General features: G+C 34.4%; 3 protein-coding genes across 7 annotated transcripts; all 3 read right to left on the reverse strand.

The window, feature by feature from the left end:
* Nucleotides 1–344: 344 nt before the first annotated feature.
* Nucleotides 345–2,566, reverse strand: LOC131005017 (tetraspanin-8-like). Its single transcript, XM_057931800.1, has 2 exons — nucleotides 1,636–2,566; nucleotides 345–948 (listed from the first exon to the last, which is right to left on the reverse strand). The coding sequence occupies exons 1-2, from the start codon at nucleotides 2,128–2,130 to the stop codon at nucleotides 646–648; spliced, it is 798 nt and encodes a 265-aa protein (XP_057787783.1). The 5' UTR covers nucleotides 2,131–2,566; the 3' UTR covers nucleotides 345–645.
* A 4,682-nt stretch (nucleotides 2,567–7,248) lies between these two features.
* On the reverse strand, nucleotides 7,249–9,992 carry LOC131005019 (cytochrome c oxidase subunit 6b-2-like). 4 transcript variants are annotated; one of them, XM_057931804.1, is made up of 5 exons: nucleotides 9,797–9,976; nucleotides 9,352–9,440; nucleotides 9,135–9,199; nucleotides 8,340–8,421; nucleotides 7,249–7,531 (listed from the first exon to the last, which is right to left on the reverse strand). In XM_057931804.1, the coding sequence occupies exons 1-5, from the start codon at nucleotides 9,803–9,805 to the stop codon at nucleotides 7,417–7,419; spliced, it is 360 nt and encodes a 119-aa protein (XP_057787787.1). In that variant the 5' UTR covers nucleotides 9,806–9,976; the 3' UTR covers nucleotides 7,249–7,416. The 4 variants fall into 4 exon arrangements, with proteins under 4 accessions (XP_057787787.1, XP_057787786.1, XP_057787789.1 ...); XM_057931803.1 differs by lacking the exon at nucleotides 9,797–9,976 and adding an exon at nucleotides 9,651–9,790; XM_057931806.1 differs by lacking the exon at nucleotides 9,135–9,199 and having other exon boundaries at nucleotides 9,797–9,992.
* Nucleotides 9,993–10,365: 373 nt separating this feature from the next.
* LOC131005018 (pentatricopeptide repeat-containing protein At1g05600) lies at nucleotides 10,366–12,903 on the reverse strand. 2 transcript variants are annotated; one of them, XM_057931802.1, is made up of 2 exons: nucleotides 12,574–12,903; nucleotides 10,366–11,900 (listed from the first exon to the last, which is right to left on the reverse strand). In XM_057931802.1, exon 2 carries the CDS (start codon nucleotides 11,880–11,882, stop codon nucleotides 10,389–10,391), a length of 1,494 nt encoding a protein of 497 aa, XP_057787785.1. In that variant the 5' UTR covers nucleotides 11,883–11,900; nucleotides 12,574–12,903; the 3' UTR covers nucleotides 10,366–10,388. The 2 variants fall into 2 exon arrangements, with proteins under 2 accessions (XP_057787785.1, XP_057787784.1); XM_057931801.1 differs by having other exon boundaries at nucleotides 12,501–12,903.
* Between the last annotated feature and the right edge of the window lie 253 nt (nucleotides 12,904–13,156).

Here is a 13,156-nt window from a genome sequence, read left to right on the forward strand (position 1 = left end):
TTTTTCACCATCAACTTTTATTATGTTATGCCAACATATTACTCAAAACTATTTATTAAATTTATGACCATAGATCTATCCATATATATATATGTATATGTATATCCTTAACCTACCACACTTGACAACTGTGTAACGTGATTAGACGACCATTCCTCTATTACAATTCCACACAACCTTACACAACTATAACTTTTTCACAACCAGTCTCGTATTATATGATCTTTTGTGGGCATAAGTAAAATAAGAAATAACGACTAATATTTCTTAAATAAGCCTCTTCCAGCCTGTACCAAAAAAGGACACATAAAACAGGTTGCAAAATTTAACTGTGCACAATGAAGTCACAAAAATAATAGGTAATACTACTATATATCAATAACAAGCACACTTCTGCATAATGCTAGATTTGTATAGAATGAAGTCACAAAAATAATAGGTAATAAAATAGTATCAACATAGTAACATGGTCTAGAAAGGGAAGGGTTATATAAAAGCCAAAGAAACAAAAAATGCACTGTACACCAAAGAAAACCAGCAGAAACAGGCTGATGATATGTAAGGTGCAAGAAATGAGAAGAGAGGTTGGAAACAAAGCAGCCCCCGACGATACTATACCTACATTCGATACCTTGAAGAATCAATTCAAGGGTATCGTTTCCAAGAGTGGTCTTCCCTGTTGTTCCTGAAGGCGCAGCATCCCACCGTGTAGACGATGACGAGGAACACAAGGAAGACTATGTTGATCACAGCCACCTTCTTCCAGTCACTCTTGATGTTATCCAGCAGCCCGGCCTTGCATGAGTCGCACTCGTAGCACAATTTGTTTGGCTCGTTGCTCCATTTAGCGCAGTCTGGATTCGGGGATGTGGGAGTTGCGCTAGAAGTCCAGTTTGTTGGGCTGATATATTGGAAGTTGCAGTCGTCTGATGGCTTACAGCAACCAGACTGAAACCAAAGGGGCATCACTATCGTCAATCACTCACTCAAACCAAATGGGAATAAAATAAAGCAACAAGAATGTAATCTCAATACAAAGACAATCGATAATTCACTAGCTACATACATTTTTGTCCATTCGTATTGAATATGAATCCAGCTGCTAGATCAAAAGGGAAAACACCAAACCAGAATATTCGAAAAATATCGCAACTTTATGCGAGATGGAAACTTTTTCTAATGCTAAAGGCACCCATCTTTTTAAGAGAAATAGGGGGAAAAGAAAAAGTAGTTGATCAAGTCTACTGTATTTCAATTTGCTATAATTTCAGAAAAGTTGGCCCCCTCCATCAATAATGAAGCATAGGTCAAACAATCATAAGTGATTTCTCGAATATAATTCCACGATTCACAATTTCATCATACTCCATGCGAATCACAAAAACAACGCACTTTAACAAAAATTTTACCCGCATCACAGATTAAATTTGGCGAAATATTACCATGACGCAAATAGACTACTCCAGATCTAAAACTGTCTGAGATTCATCATCCTCAGTATTCACTAACAAATAAAGGCGTAGCCTCCCAAAATATGAACAAAAATCTAAATCGTGCATCTCAACTGTATGATGAAATGGCCGACTCAATTGCGACAGTCATCAATAGATCCACATACAGAGAGAGAAATGTTACCTGAAGCGCAGAGAGATGCTCCTTATAAAACTCAGTGACTGGAGTTGACCCAGCTGCAAGCAGCTTCTGGCAAACCTTACTATCCTCCAAACAACTCCTAATCTTACCCCAGTTACCGTTGACCCTCTTCTGCAACCAATTGGAGTAATCCCCAAGCCTGTACTCCTTGTATCCTCTGTCGGAAACAGCCTTCCCGGCGCCCTTATTCGTGACGACGAAAGCGAAGATCGTGAAGCAGAAGAGCAGCAGGATCAACAGAAACATCACGAGCAGGTACACCCACAGCAGCCACGTGACGCGGCAGCAGGACCCCACCAGCCCCGCGATAGACACGAGCAGCACGAACACCCCCAGCACGATCACCGGCGTGTCCAGGAATCGCTCGCAATCCGTGTCCGCCTGCTTCGACAGCCATATCCCGCCGCCGATTATCGGAATCGAAAGCAGTAGCGTCACGAAGTTCAGAATTCCTACCAGATTGTTGCTCACGCGCATTTTGTCTCTCTCTTTTTGTTTCTCTACCAAATTAATCGAGATTTGATGAGTTAAATGAGCTGGTGAATGCAGAAGAAATGAATGCCAGTGAATTTGAAACCGATAAGATTTGGGATTTTTATAGGGAAGAGTTTGGAAGGAATCGGATACAGAAATTGGAAACTGACATGAAGCAACGCGTTGGCGAGTGGGGAGGTGTCGTGTACAATTTTGAGAGTAGCGTTTAATAGCTATACTCGCTGTCTCTCTTACCGCAGCGACGCGAAGATAGAAATTGTTTCGGCAAATTGTGATAGATAAAAGCTTTTCACTTTAAACTAACGGATACTCTGGGCCCCAGCTTTGGTGGCATGTAGCGGTCAACGATTCGTGTAGCAAAGCGCGACGGCTTTTATTTCTCACGCCGTCTATTTTCATTTTTCACTTTCCTTTTCTCGTATTTTGATAATGGGATTTCAGTCATCCTTTTTAAGATAAATATCATCAAAACTTTCGAAGTACACGGCTTTATCAAAAATATTCTAAAATTCTCAAAATATTTTCTAAATTTTCAAACTATCAGGTTTTTATTAAATATACCCCATATCTATTTTTCGGTCACCAAGAAGGTGATATAGCTCGTCAGATGCCACAATGTAATTTATATTCTATTTTTTTAAATGCAATGACAAAAACGTCGTTTCGTACCATATCATTTATAAAAAAATTCACTATGAAATTTAAAATTCACTTCTATCGTGTTTGAAATTCATGCTAATAACCTAGAATTATGAATAAATACGATAGAATATGGTGCGAAACGAAGTCGTTTTTTCCATGTCTGTCACACCCCAATTTTCTTTAAAATAATAAAATGCACTTTAAATAAAAATAATAAGATTTCAATACTTAAATAACTAAAACTCAAATCCAACTGAGAAAAGTAAATAAACATCATAAACTGAGTCTTTATTCCAATTGAAAATAAAACATTATTTCTTCTTTATCTTGACCATCACTCGCCCCGCCTCTCATCGCCCGAGTCATCTCCTGAAAAAGATATTGTTTTGGGGTGAGTACAATAAACTCAGTGGGGTGCATTTATCCATATTATAAGAATCACAACAAAATATAAGTGCAAAGAAAACTGTCTGCTCTTTCATATTGCCCGAAAGCAATAACTTTCTGTCTCTTAGCCCGAAGGCTATATAACTTTCTGTCTCATATAGCCCGTAGGCTATAACTTTCTGTCTCATATAACCCGTAGGCTATAACTTTCTGTCTCATATAACCCGTAGGTTATAACTTTCTGTCTCATAGCCCGGAGGCTCTGCCTGCTTCTCACACATATAAATTGAGTAAAACGTATAATAAGGATAAATGTTAAATGCAACGTTATAACCCCACCTTAACCTTTCTTGATCAATAAATCTTGCAATTAAGTAATTAAGTCTCGCGCGCCGTTCCTAAAATGAATTATGAAATCATAATTAAAAATATGCTTAAACAATGAATGCACATGAAGATGAATTTGTAAATAAACTCTTTGTCTATTATTACTAATAATTTACTAATCAAAAAAATATATACAATATTTACAATACGTATTTGATAAAATAATAATAATTTCAACTTACTAACATAAATAACCGAGAAAGAATATAATAATTATTATTTAAATAAATAAAATTAGAATACTTAACCATAGATAAAAATTAAGAACACATATATACATAGGCGGAACGCAAGTTGGAAACAAATATTATTATACAGATTTCAATAATATATATATATATAGAGAACATATATAATGATTCATCAACCTTATAAATCTTAAGTAAAATCATCTAATTAGCTAACGTATATATGTACACGTATATAATACATATTGGAACATAAACTGCATTGAAAACACTTTTAAGCAAACACATGTCATCCCCTTAAAAACTCAATATATATATATATATATATATATATATAGCTTCTCAAAAGAAAAGAAGTCTCTGCACATCAATCCTATATATATATATATATATATGCATACCTATATATGAGTAACTACAACTTTATAAAAAAAACAAATGAAAAGGTGGGCCATAAGTTAAAATAATAAAAGAGAATAACACACTCATATACGTAACCTTATATGCATCAAACTACACTCGTATATATAAATATTAAAGGAGATAGGAAAAAAAAGAAAAGGACAATTGTTGCACACTCACAGTTGTCGAAAAAGTGAGAGGGAGTAAGCAGAGAGGATTTCCAGAGAAGACGGAAATTGGTGTGAGAAAAAGAATGAAAAGATGTACTATTTATACTAGGAGCTAGGGATTTATTTTTGGTAGAGAAATCAATCAAGAAAAATCTTTCCATAATTTTGATTTAGTAACAAAGGAAATATGAATTAGGGTAAATCTTACTTAAAATAATAAATGCAATAATAATAATAATAATAATAATAATAATAATAATAATAATAATAATAATAATAATAATAATAGTAATAATAATAATAATAATGATGATAATAATAATAATAATAATAATAATAATAATAATAATAATAATAATAATAATAATAATAATAATAATAATAATAAATGCTTGAAGTGATTAAATGCTCATGCTCATGCAATAACTAGGCGCGACTTATAAGACTTAAAAATTTAATTAACGGAAAAATAATTTAAGGAAAAATAAATAAATTTATTTGTAGTTGAAAATTTTGGGTCACTACAATGTCATTTTAAAAAAAATAGAATATAGATTACATTGTGACATCCGGCGAGCCACATCACGTTTCTGGTAATCGAAACATAGATACAGGATATATTTGATAAAAAAAAACTGATAGTTTGAGGGTTTAAAAAACATTTCAAAAGTTTCAGGGTATTTTTGATAAAGTGAGTATAATTCATGGATTTTCATGATATTTATCTTTTTTTATATAATTGAAGTTTTGTATTTTATTTTCTATTGGATTTAGGTTTTTATGAAAAAATTAGTTACTCACATTTAAAATGACTCTTATTTTAATAATAATTTTATTTATATTTTATTAAAATTTATGACGTTTAGAATGTGATCATTTTTTTTTGTACAAATAGAATATTAATTGAAGGCTAAAAAAATTAATAAAAATTGCTTAGCAGTACCTGAGGCTGTAAAACGGCGGTCGTTACGGACACGGAATAACGTTTTACGTATTTAGAAATAGGAGTACTAAATTGAGGGGGTTGTGGCAAGTTTATTTGAGATGCTCATTTATAAGATGTGAGATCTTTATTTAGAAATAGGAGTACTAAATTGTTAGACCATTTGAACGGCTGAACGTTTTACGTATTAATAAACATCAATTCATAAATATAATATTCAACATAAAATAGTTTCTGATTATAACTTTTTGAGAAAAAAAAATATCAACTCCTTAATTTTCTTAAATTTCATAAATTACAGATATCATATTTTAGCAGTAAGGGGGACGTGAACTCTGGAATATTAATCTTAATAGATAAAAATAGTAAAATTAATCTTTTATTTACTTTTATGGATTGCAACTTTGAGATATCTCAAAATACTTAATTATTTCTATCATTCAAGCTAGTTTTGCTTGATTCTTATCCCACTCTTGAAAATAAAAATACTCAAATCATGCATATAATCAATCATGCAAAGTAAATGTCCTAAGAAATTAAGACTATTTTTTGTGGACATTCTAACATAATAATTTTAGTCAATTTTTTTAGGATGAAAAAAGTATTTTTTGTTGTATATATATTTAGTTACAATAATATTATGAATAAAGTAATAAAATGATTGATACATTTCCTTATATGGAAATTTTAATCACTTTTTCAATTTATTACCTATCACACCTTTTCACACAATAAAATTTTAATTATTTTTTCACTTTATTATTTATCACACTTGAAATAGTAAATAGTACTCCATCCGTCTCACTAAATAGGGTCCACAACTTTATGTGTGAGATAGTAATTTTCTTTTATGAAATGGGCCATTATTAATAGGACATACAAAAAAAAAGAGAATCATTATTAATGAGACGGAGGAAATATTAATTTTTTAAATATTGTGTTGAATTTTTTTTGTCTCAAATTAATCAAGACGAAGAGAATAATAAATACTCTAAATTTATATATTTTTTCATTATAATTTACTCTCCTATAAAAAAAAAGTAAGTTGAGTGAAGTGCCATCGAATAAATATTAATATTCCGACCGAGTCTTGTAAAATGTGATTTAAGTAAAAGGAAATTATTATTTTTTTTTTTGAGAGCTAAGTAAAAGGAAATTCTTAGGCTGGAAGGCAAGTTGTCACACGTGGCCTTTATTTTGTATTTAGGACTTTGACATGTGAACAGAATAGGTCATCCCCGCGTTACCGTATATTATTATTATTATTATTATTAATTTTCCTTTCACATTTGCATATGAATTTGCCTCGAATGTTCTCAGGCATAGAGATCAAACTGTTGGATATTATGACAAACCACATTGTAGTTTTAGAAGATTTTTTTATATATATATAAAACTTTGCCGTTTGGATTTAAAAATTTTCCAATCAAATTGAAGGGGCCGATAAATTCTGATTTCATTGATTATTTTCATTTTCTATTCAAATTTTAATTGAGACAATTGATTGAGCCCATCGATTTCTATAGTTCTGAATAAGTTTAAATTGTTGGAAGAATGGGTCACATATTTGACGAGGTTCTTAGTTCTAACGGACTTCCCAAAGACAAAGATTTCGATTTTCTCTTTATCATTAATGTAGTATATATACATAAAGGTATATTGGTCAAAGTTACAGAGCTATAATTATTGTACTAATAAATTCTATTAAAACTCAAAAGTGGAGAATATTAGTATTTATTTATCTCCGAGAATCAATACACAATAATGTTTTTTTTTATCTAATACCGCGCACATTACTAGTCAAACAATCCTTTTTAATCAGTATACTTATTAATCTGACACTGTATTACTTAATTAAATTAGACGGAGAAGCTATTAACAAATAGAATTGCAGCATGTTATCATCTTCAGAAATTTATTTAGATATCGTTTTCAAAATCAGATATTTCCTCTGACCCATTCGGCCAGCTGACATTGGTGATTGTGACAACCAAATGCGGCTTTATTTATCATTAGAATCAAAGGAAGAAACAGACATAGATGAGACTGAGAGAGAGTTAATTGCAAGGAAGGAGCATGAGGCTATTTTCTTCGTTCGAGATAAATAAGAAGAGGCTCAGTTTGCTATAGTGATTTTATAAATCAAACACTAGTGACTAGCTTCAGACAAATGGTGAAATAGCAAATCCAAGCATTGATGTCCAAGAACACTATAGAGGCCCAGGAAATGTCCCATTCTCCCTCTGTTCGTTCCACTTCTCGACCTGCATGCACAAAAGGAGAGAAACGATATGATCGATGGAAGAGCATAAATTGAGACACTAGAGGCATAAGTTTCAGGAGATCAGGCAGACATGAAAATCTCATAGTATTACCGGAGGTATATTGCCAATCACCACAAGCAATAGTGAGGAGAAGACTTTTACTAGTGAATCCAAAATGCCCACAAAAAGTAAAATACTGAGTTGCTGCATTTTGATTGAAAAACTTGAATGATGAATTTGAAAAAATGAAGGATTTTTAGCAGAGGGATGTATACGAGTAATACGACTCAACATAAAATGGATTCAAATCCATCAAAATCACTCCAAAATACTTCAGACTGTGTCATGACCTTCCAATCCATTATACAATGAACCTATTGAGACAACCACAAACGCATATCTAACTGTGGATTTCAATGACATATTCAAATCATTCAATCTGAATGCAAGTCCATGCTTTTAGAATATGTTACAAGAACACCTTTCGAAACAAGTCAATTGACCACATTAATAATAACTCATACAACTAAGCAAGACAGACCTATATGGCAGTGTGATATCAGGAAATGTTTAGGAATAAACATGAAGTAGCAAGATTCTAAGATTCTCTACTATTCAAGGGATGAATTGAAGCTAAAAAACCTGTATGAACAGTAGATACACAAGTCATTATACAGTTAACTGTTAATTATTTAATCAGCAAGAACTCTTCTCCATGTAAGATACAATCACAAGGACAATTAAACACATATCTACATGTTAACACATGCATGGTCAGAACATAGAAGAGAAGTCGATATAAACTTACCCATTCTCCAGGGCAAAGGGAACGATAGTACTTGGCAAACTTATCACAGTCACTATATTCTTCACCCTTAGCAGCAACGCACCTGGAAATGTGATATACAATAAGTTCATGGAATAATACACACAAAAATAGTACACTATATCAAGACCTATAAATATATCAAAAAATCTGTACTTATATTGTTCATCTTCTTCCTTCTTACGTCGCAGTTCTAGCATTTCAAATAACTACACAAAAGAATAACTTTAGCCTTTACAACTACACATATATTTAGAACACCGTATTACCTAAGCTTGACTTGAGAAAGCTTCCCCCTCTGTTACCAGGGACCACCCCTCTTACTTAGACCTTAAATGGTTTAAGCATTTAATTGCCTATGTAAGTAGCGGAACTAATTGAACACTTGAAGATGAACTACAATTCTCAGTATCTCTCATGTAAGGTCTAGATAATTATCAGATACCTCCAATTCTCACATATGCAAATGCAGAATAATGCACAATTTCTTACTATTAGTAAAAAGAAAAGTCTTAGCTAATACTCCCTCCGTCCCATTGATAATGGCTCATTACTATTCGGCACGGTTATTAAGATGAAGAGTGATTAAAGGATAAAAGCGATACAACTTTTTGTGAGAGAAGGTGGTTCCATGTTTTGGAACAAGCCATTATCAATGGGACAGACGAAAAACTAAAGTGAGTCATTATCAATGAGACGGAGGGAGTACAAGATAAGAAAATAACACAATGCAAAATAAGACAACTTAAAAAGGGACCAAGTAAGTGTAGAGATTACGAAGAAATATAAGAATCACAGAGGCTATTCTCGTCTCATTGCTCATCCAATGCGAGCTCTCCACACTTGTTTCATTTGATGTCATACAAGCCAATACAGTCGATGATGCATTTTGGTTCATTAAGAAAATCAACAACATATCAAGTTATCGCAACAAACATTAGAGAAAAAGAGAAAAATAAAATAAAAATACACTGCAATACTATATTCAACCAACCTATGGAACTCAATGTAACGGGTGAAACAATGCCGGGTTTGATTGGTAGTGGGGAATCGAAAATCAGCTGGTGCGGTTTTAAGTTCAATCTGAAAAGGAATATTAATCAGAAACAGATACAAGTAAAGGAAGCCCTTAATTCTGCAGAAGGTACTTCGACATCCCTTCCACCAACCTACGCTAAAACCTTTTTATTTTTTATTTTAATGACGAGCAAACCAAATAACCCAGAATCAAAATTATACATCAAATAATTCAACGGCCAAGAATCATGCGACAATTCATTATCGATACATTACATTTTGCTGAAGATCAAGATATTGAACCCAAGTAATCGCAACATCATGCATCCATTTGATGAAAATGGAGAATCCTTAACAGATCAAAATGAGGAAGAAGGAACACTTGTATGTAAAACTAGGTATTTTACAGGATAGAAATGTACCTCGGCCATCGGAATCAGAAATTTTCAGCGGGTGAAATTCAAAAGTTGTTGCTTCGTATTTTCAGTTTCAATCTTTACCCACCAGTATGAACGGGACTAATTGAGAAATAATTAAACGGTTATTTCGGTGCGGTTCGTCCAGTTCGCTAGCCGCACCGTACACGTGGATCAGTCCGCAGGCCAAAGCGGATGTATCAGTCAATAATTTAATACTACTACTATTTACATGCAACATACACAATTTAATTGCATTATACTAGTTCTATATATGCTCTTGATGTTGTCGATTTCCTCAATTACAGTAGTCATGAAAATTTTATAAATATACGAAGCGGTTATTTAATGATTGAAATATGAGAAACACCATTCATGCCTTTATAGTTTATGGAACCCAAAATTATGATTGTCAATTCATCTTAAAATAATTAAAAGTCCCATATTTCATAGCTACACCAAATCCAGCCCAAATTTCATTTCTATGCTTCAACTTCTTCATCACTATATGAATAGTACTACCTACAATCATCATAATACTATAATATAACATAACATAACAAAAAAGCAGATGATTTTCAAGAAAAGCAAGCCATTTCTATAAGTGATCTAGTTTTACAGACAAATCATCACTGCGGTGGCTCTCACAACAAACAGAAGATACTAATGAATACCAAACAGAAAGTTGAGGGATTTTAGCTTGGCTAATCATCTCCTCCAGCAACATTACAGCTCTGTATGTCTCCCCCATTAAGCAAAGTCCCTTGATGATCTTATTGTATGTTTCTTCGCCAGGCCAGTGCGCGTTGATCAACATCTTCTCCAACATCTGACTAGCTTCGACGTATTTACCATCACAACACAATCCATCAACAAGGTAGGAGTAGGTCTCTTTATTAGGAACACAGCCAATTTGTCTAGACATCTTCTCCAAGTACCTGATAGCTCGGGTTGATTCTCTCGTGCTGCAGAGTCCTCTTATCACGATGTTGTGTAACCTCACAGTTGGAACACAGTCATTCTCGATCATTTCCTTGCTGGCCACGTGCATTGCTTCATCCACCTTGCCTGCGTTGAATAATGCTGCTATCTTCGCCTCGTACATTGGCAAAGATGGTTTGAAGCCTTTCTTGTGCATTTCGCTGAGCACCTTGTCACCTTCAGCAATGTTTCCTTCTGAGTAGAGGTCGATAGCCATGGCCTTGTAACCATCTGAGCTTCGAACTCCACCTCTGATCAGAGCCTCGTTGATCAAAGCTTTGACATCACCTCTGTAGCGGAACTCACTTAAATCGAGCTGCTTCATGTATCTTTTTGGAGCCCGAAGGCCTTTTAGCAAGACCTTCTCGAGCACTTCCACAGCCTCTCCGGCCTGTCCATTGTCACATAGAGACTCCAATAGCATTCTGTATATGGACACGTCCGAACCACAACCCTTCTGAGAAATCCTCCAAAACATAGAATACAGCAAATGAGTTGCCTCAGTATATCTTCCGTCTTCGCACAAACCCTTCATCAAGATCCTATACGTATCCCTATCACGATAGCACCACTGATGGCCCATTTCTTGGAATACGTGAAGTGCAAGGTCTGAACGGTGTATCTGGCAAAGAGCAGCCATGAGCAGTTTCAAGGGACGGGTTCGAGACTTGATTTCCCAACCATGACAATTCTCCACAAAAAAGTGATAACATGCTTCTAGCTTGGATTCCTTCACCATTATCTCCAACAGAGTATTAAAAGATTCTGTATATTTCACACAGTTGAATTCAGGAAGACTATTGAATAGAGAAAAAGCTTCATCAAACAAACCAGCATCGGCATAAGTTCTGATTATGCCGGCAAAAAGTGAATCTTGGCACTCACAAGAGTCCCTTTTCATCTGATTAACAATTTCTTTCATTTCAGTCAATCTCCCTGAGCTCCCCAGCATTCTGATCATGGTAGCATACACGGGACCATTGTGGCGGTAACTTGGATATCTTGTCTTTGCTTCATTGAAAATATCCATAGCCTTTAATGGGTTTTTCTGGCTACGTATTAGCTGTGAGAGATGAGTGGGTGTCAAAAGCCTTGGCCATCTCACACTCATTGTGTTAAACACCTCAACCTGTTTTCACGTAGGTATCACCAAAAAAGAAAAAAAAGAAAAAAAAAGAAAAACAAACTCTGTTAACAATATATGTGAAGAAGATGCATAAAATAAGCTGAGCATAGAATTGGAAAGTGCAAGCACATTATAGTGTGATGGAGGTTTTCTCAAAAAGCTTTGGTTAAAGCTCAGAGTTGATTATCCTATGCACAAGAAGGAGAAATTCTATTGCTCCATTAACACAGACCTAAGTCAGCTTAATTTCAGATCTTTTTCCTGATAAGGAATCACTTGAATTTACATCATAACATTTTGAGAAACAAAATGTGGAAATAACTGAGCCAAATGATAAAGATTACAGTCAGAAAGAAATGAATTGCATCGCCACAATACAATGAGGAATATTGCTAGACTTGAAACTCTTTAAAAAACAAAATCTGAATAACCATTATACTAAAGTGCACAAACTTTGATTCCAGAAAACATCCAACAAATAAACTACCTCAGAAACCAAGTCACAGCTCACAAGTAAAGACATTTCAAATCCCTCACAAGTTTTAATCCAAATTATTAGTACTTAGCAACTACAAAGTTGGAAATTTCAACAGTGCATATCACCTTCGGAAGGGGAGGGACAAATTATGTGTAGAGTCGGATTCAAAAACTCTAACAACAATAGAATGGAATTGACCTATTCCCGTCAAAATTGGGACGAGCCTCGGCTTGGCCACTGTGTGAGAGATGGAGGGGAGACGGGCGGCTGTTGTTGTGAGACGAGGGAGGCGACGGAAACGGCAATTACTTGTGGGCTGTTGTCGACATAAGGATCAGGAGATAGAAAGGAGTTAGAGGGAGAGGTCGGATTTGTGAAGAGGTAGAAGAGAATTTTATCCCGCTGAGATTGGTCAATTAAAGAGAGAAAGAAGGCAGCGATGGAGGCGTTGCGAGGAGGTCGCTGGAGAGGGGGGCTGGACTTGGGCTTTTCTTAACATCTAAAAGTGTCACTGGGCCTCAACGGTTCAGGCCTTTTAATGCATATTTACATATCAACCAAAATCAAGAGACGCATTTGTGTTGGAAATCTGATGCATTATTAGCCTGCTGTCATTATTCAATCACGCTTACGGATTTTATTTTCCTTCATTTTAGAAATAAGTTGTAATGTAGTTTTCTCACATATAAAGTGAAAATTACAATATGAATGGACTACTGTCTCATTCATAATCTAGTGGCAGAGTGAGTATGTCTGAGACCAAAATTTTTAAATTCGACTT

This window comes from Salvia miltiorrhiza, chromosome 1 (genome assembly GCF_028751815.1).
Source record: "Salvia miltiorrhiza cultivar Shanhuang (shh) chromosome 1, IMPLAD_Smil_shh, whole genome shotgun sequence".
NCBI classification, from domain to species: Eukaryota; Viridiplantae; Streptophyta; class Magnoliopsida; order Lamiales; family Lamiaceae; genus Salvia; species Salvia miltiorrhiza.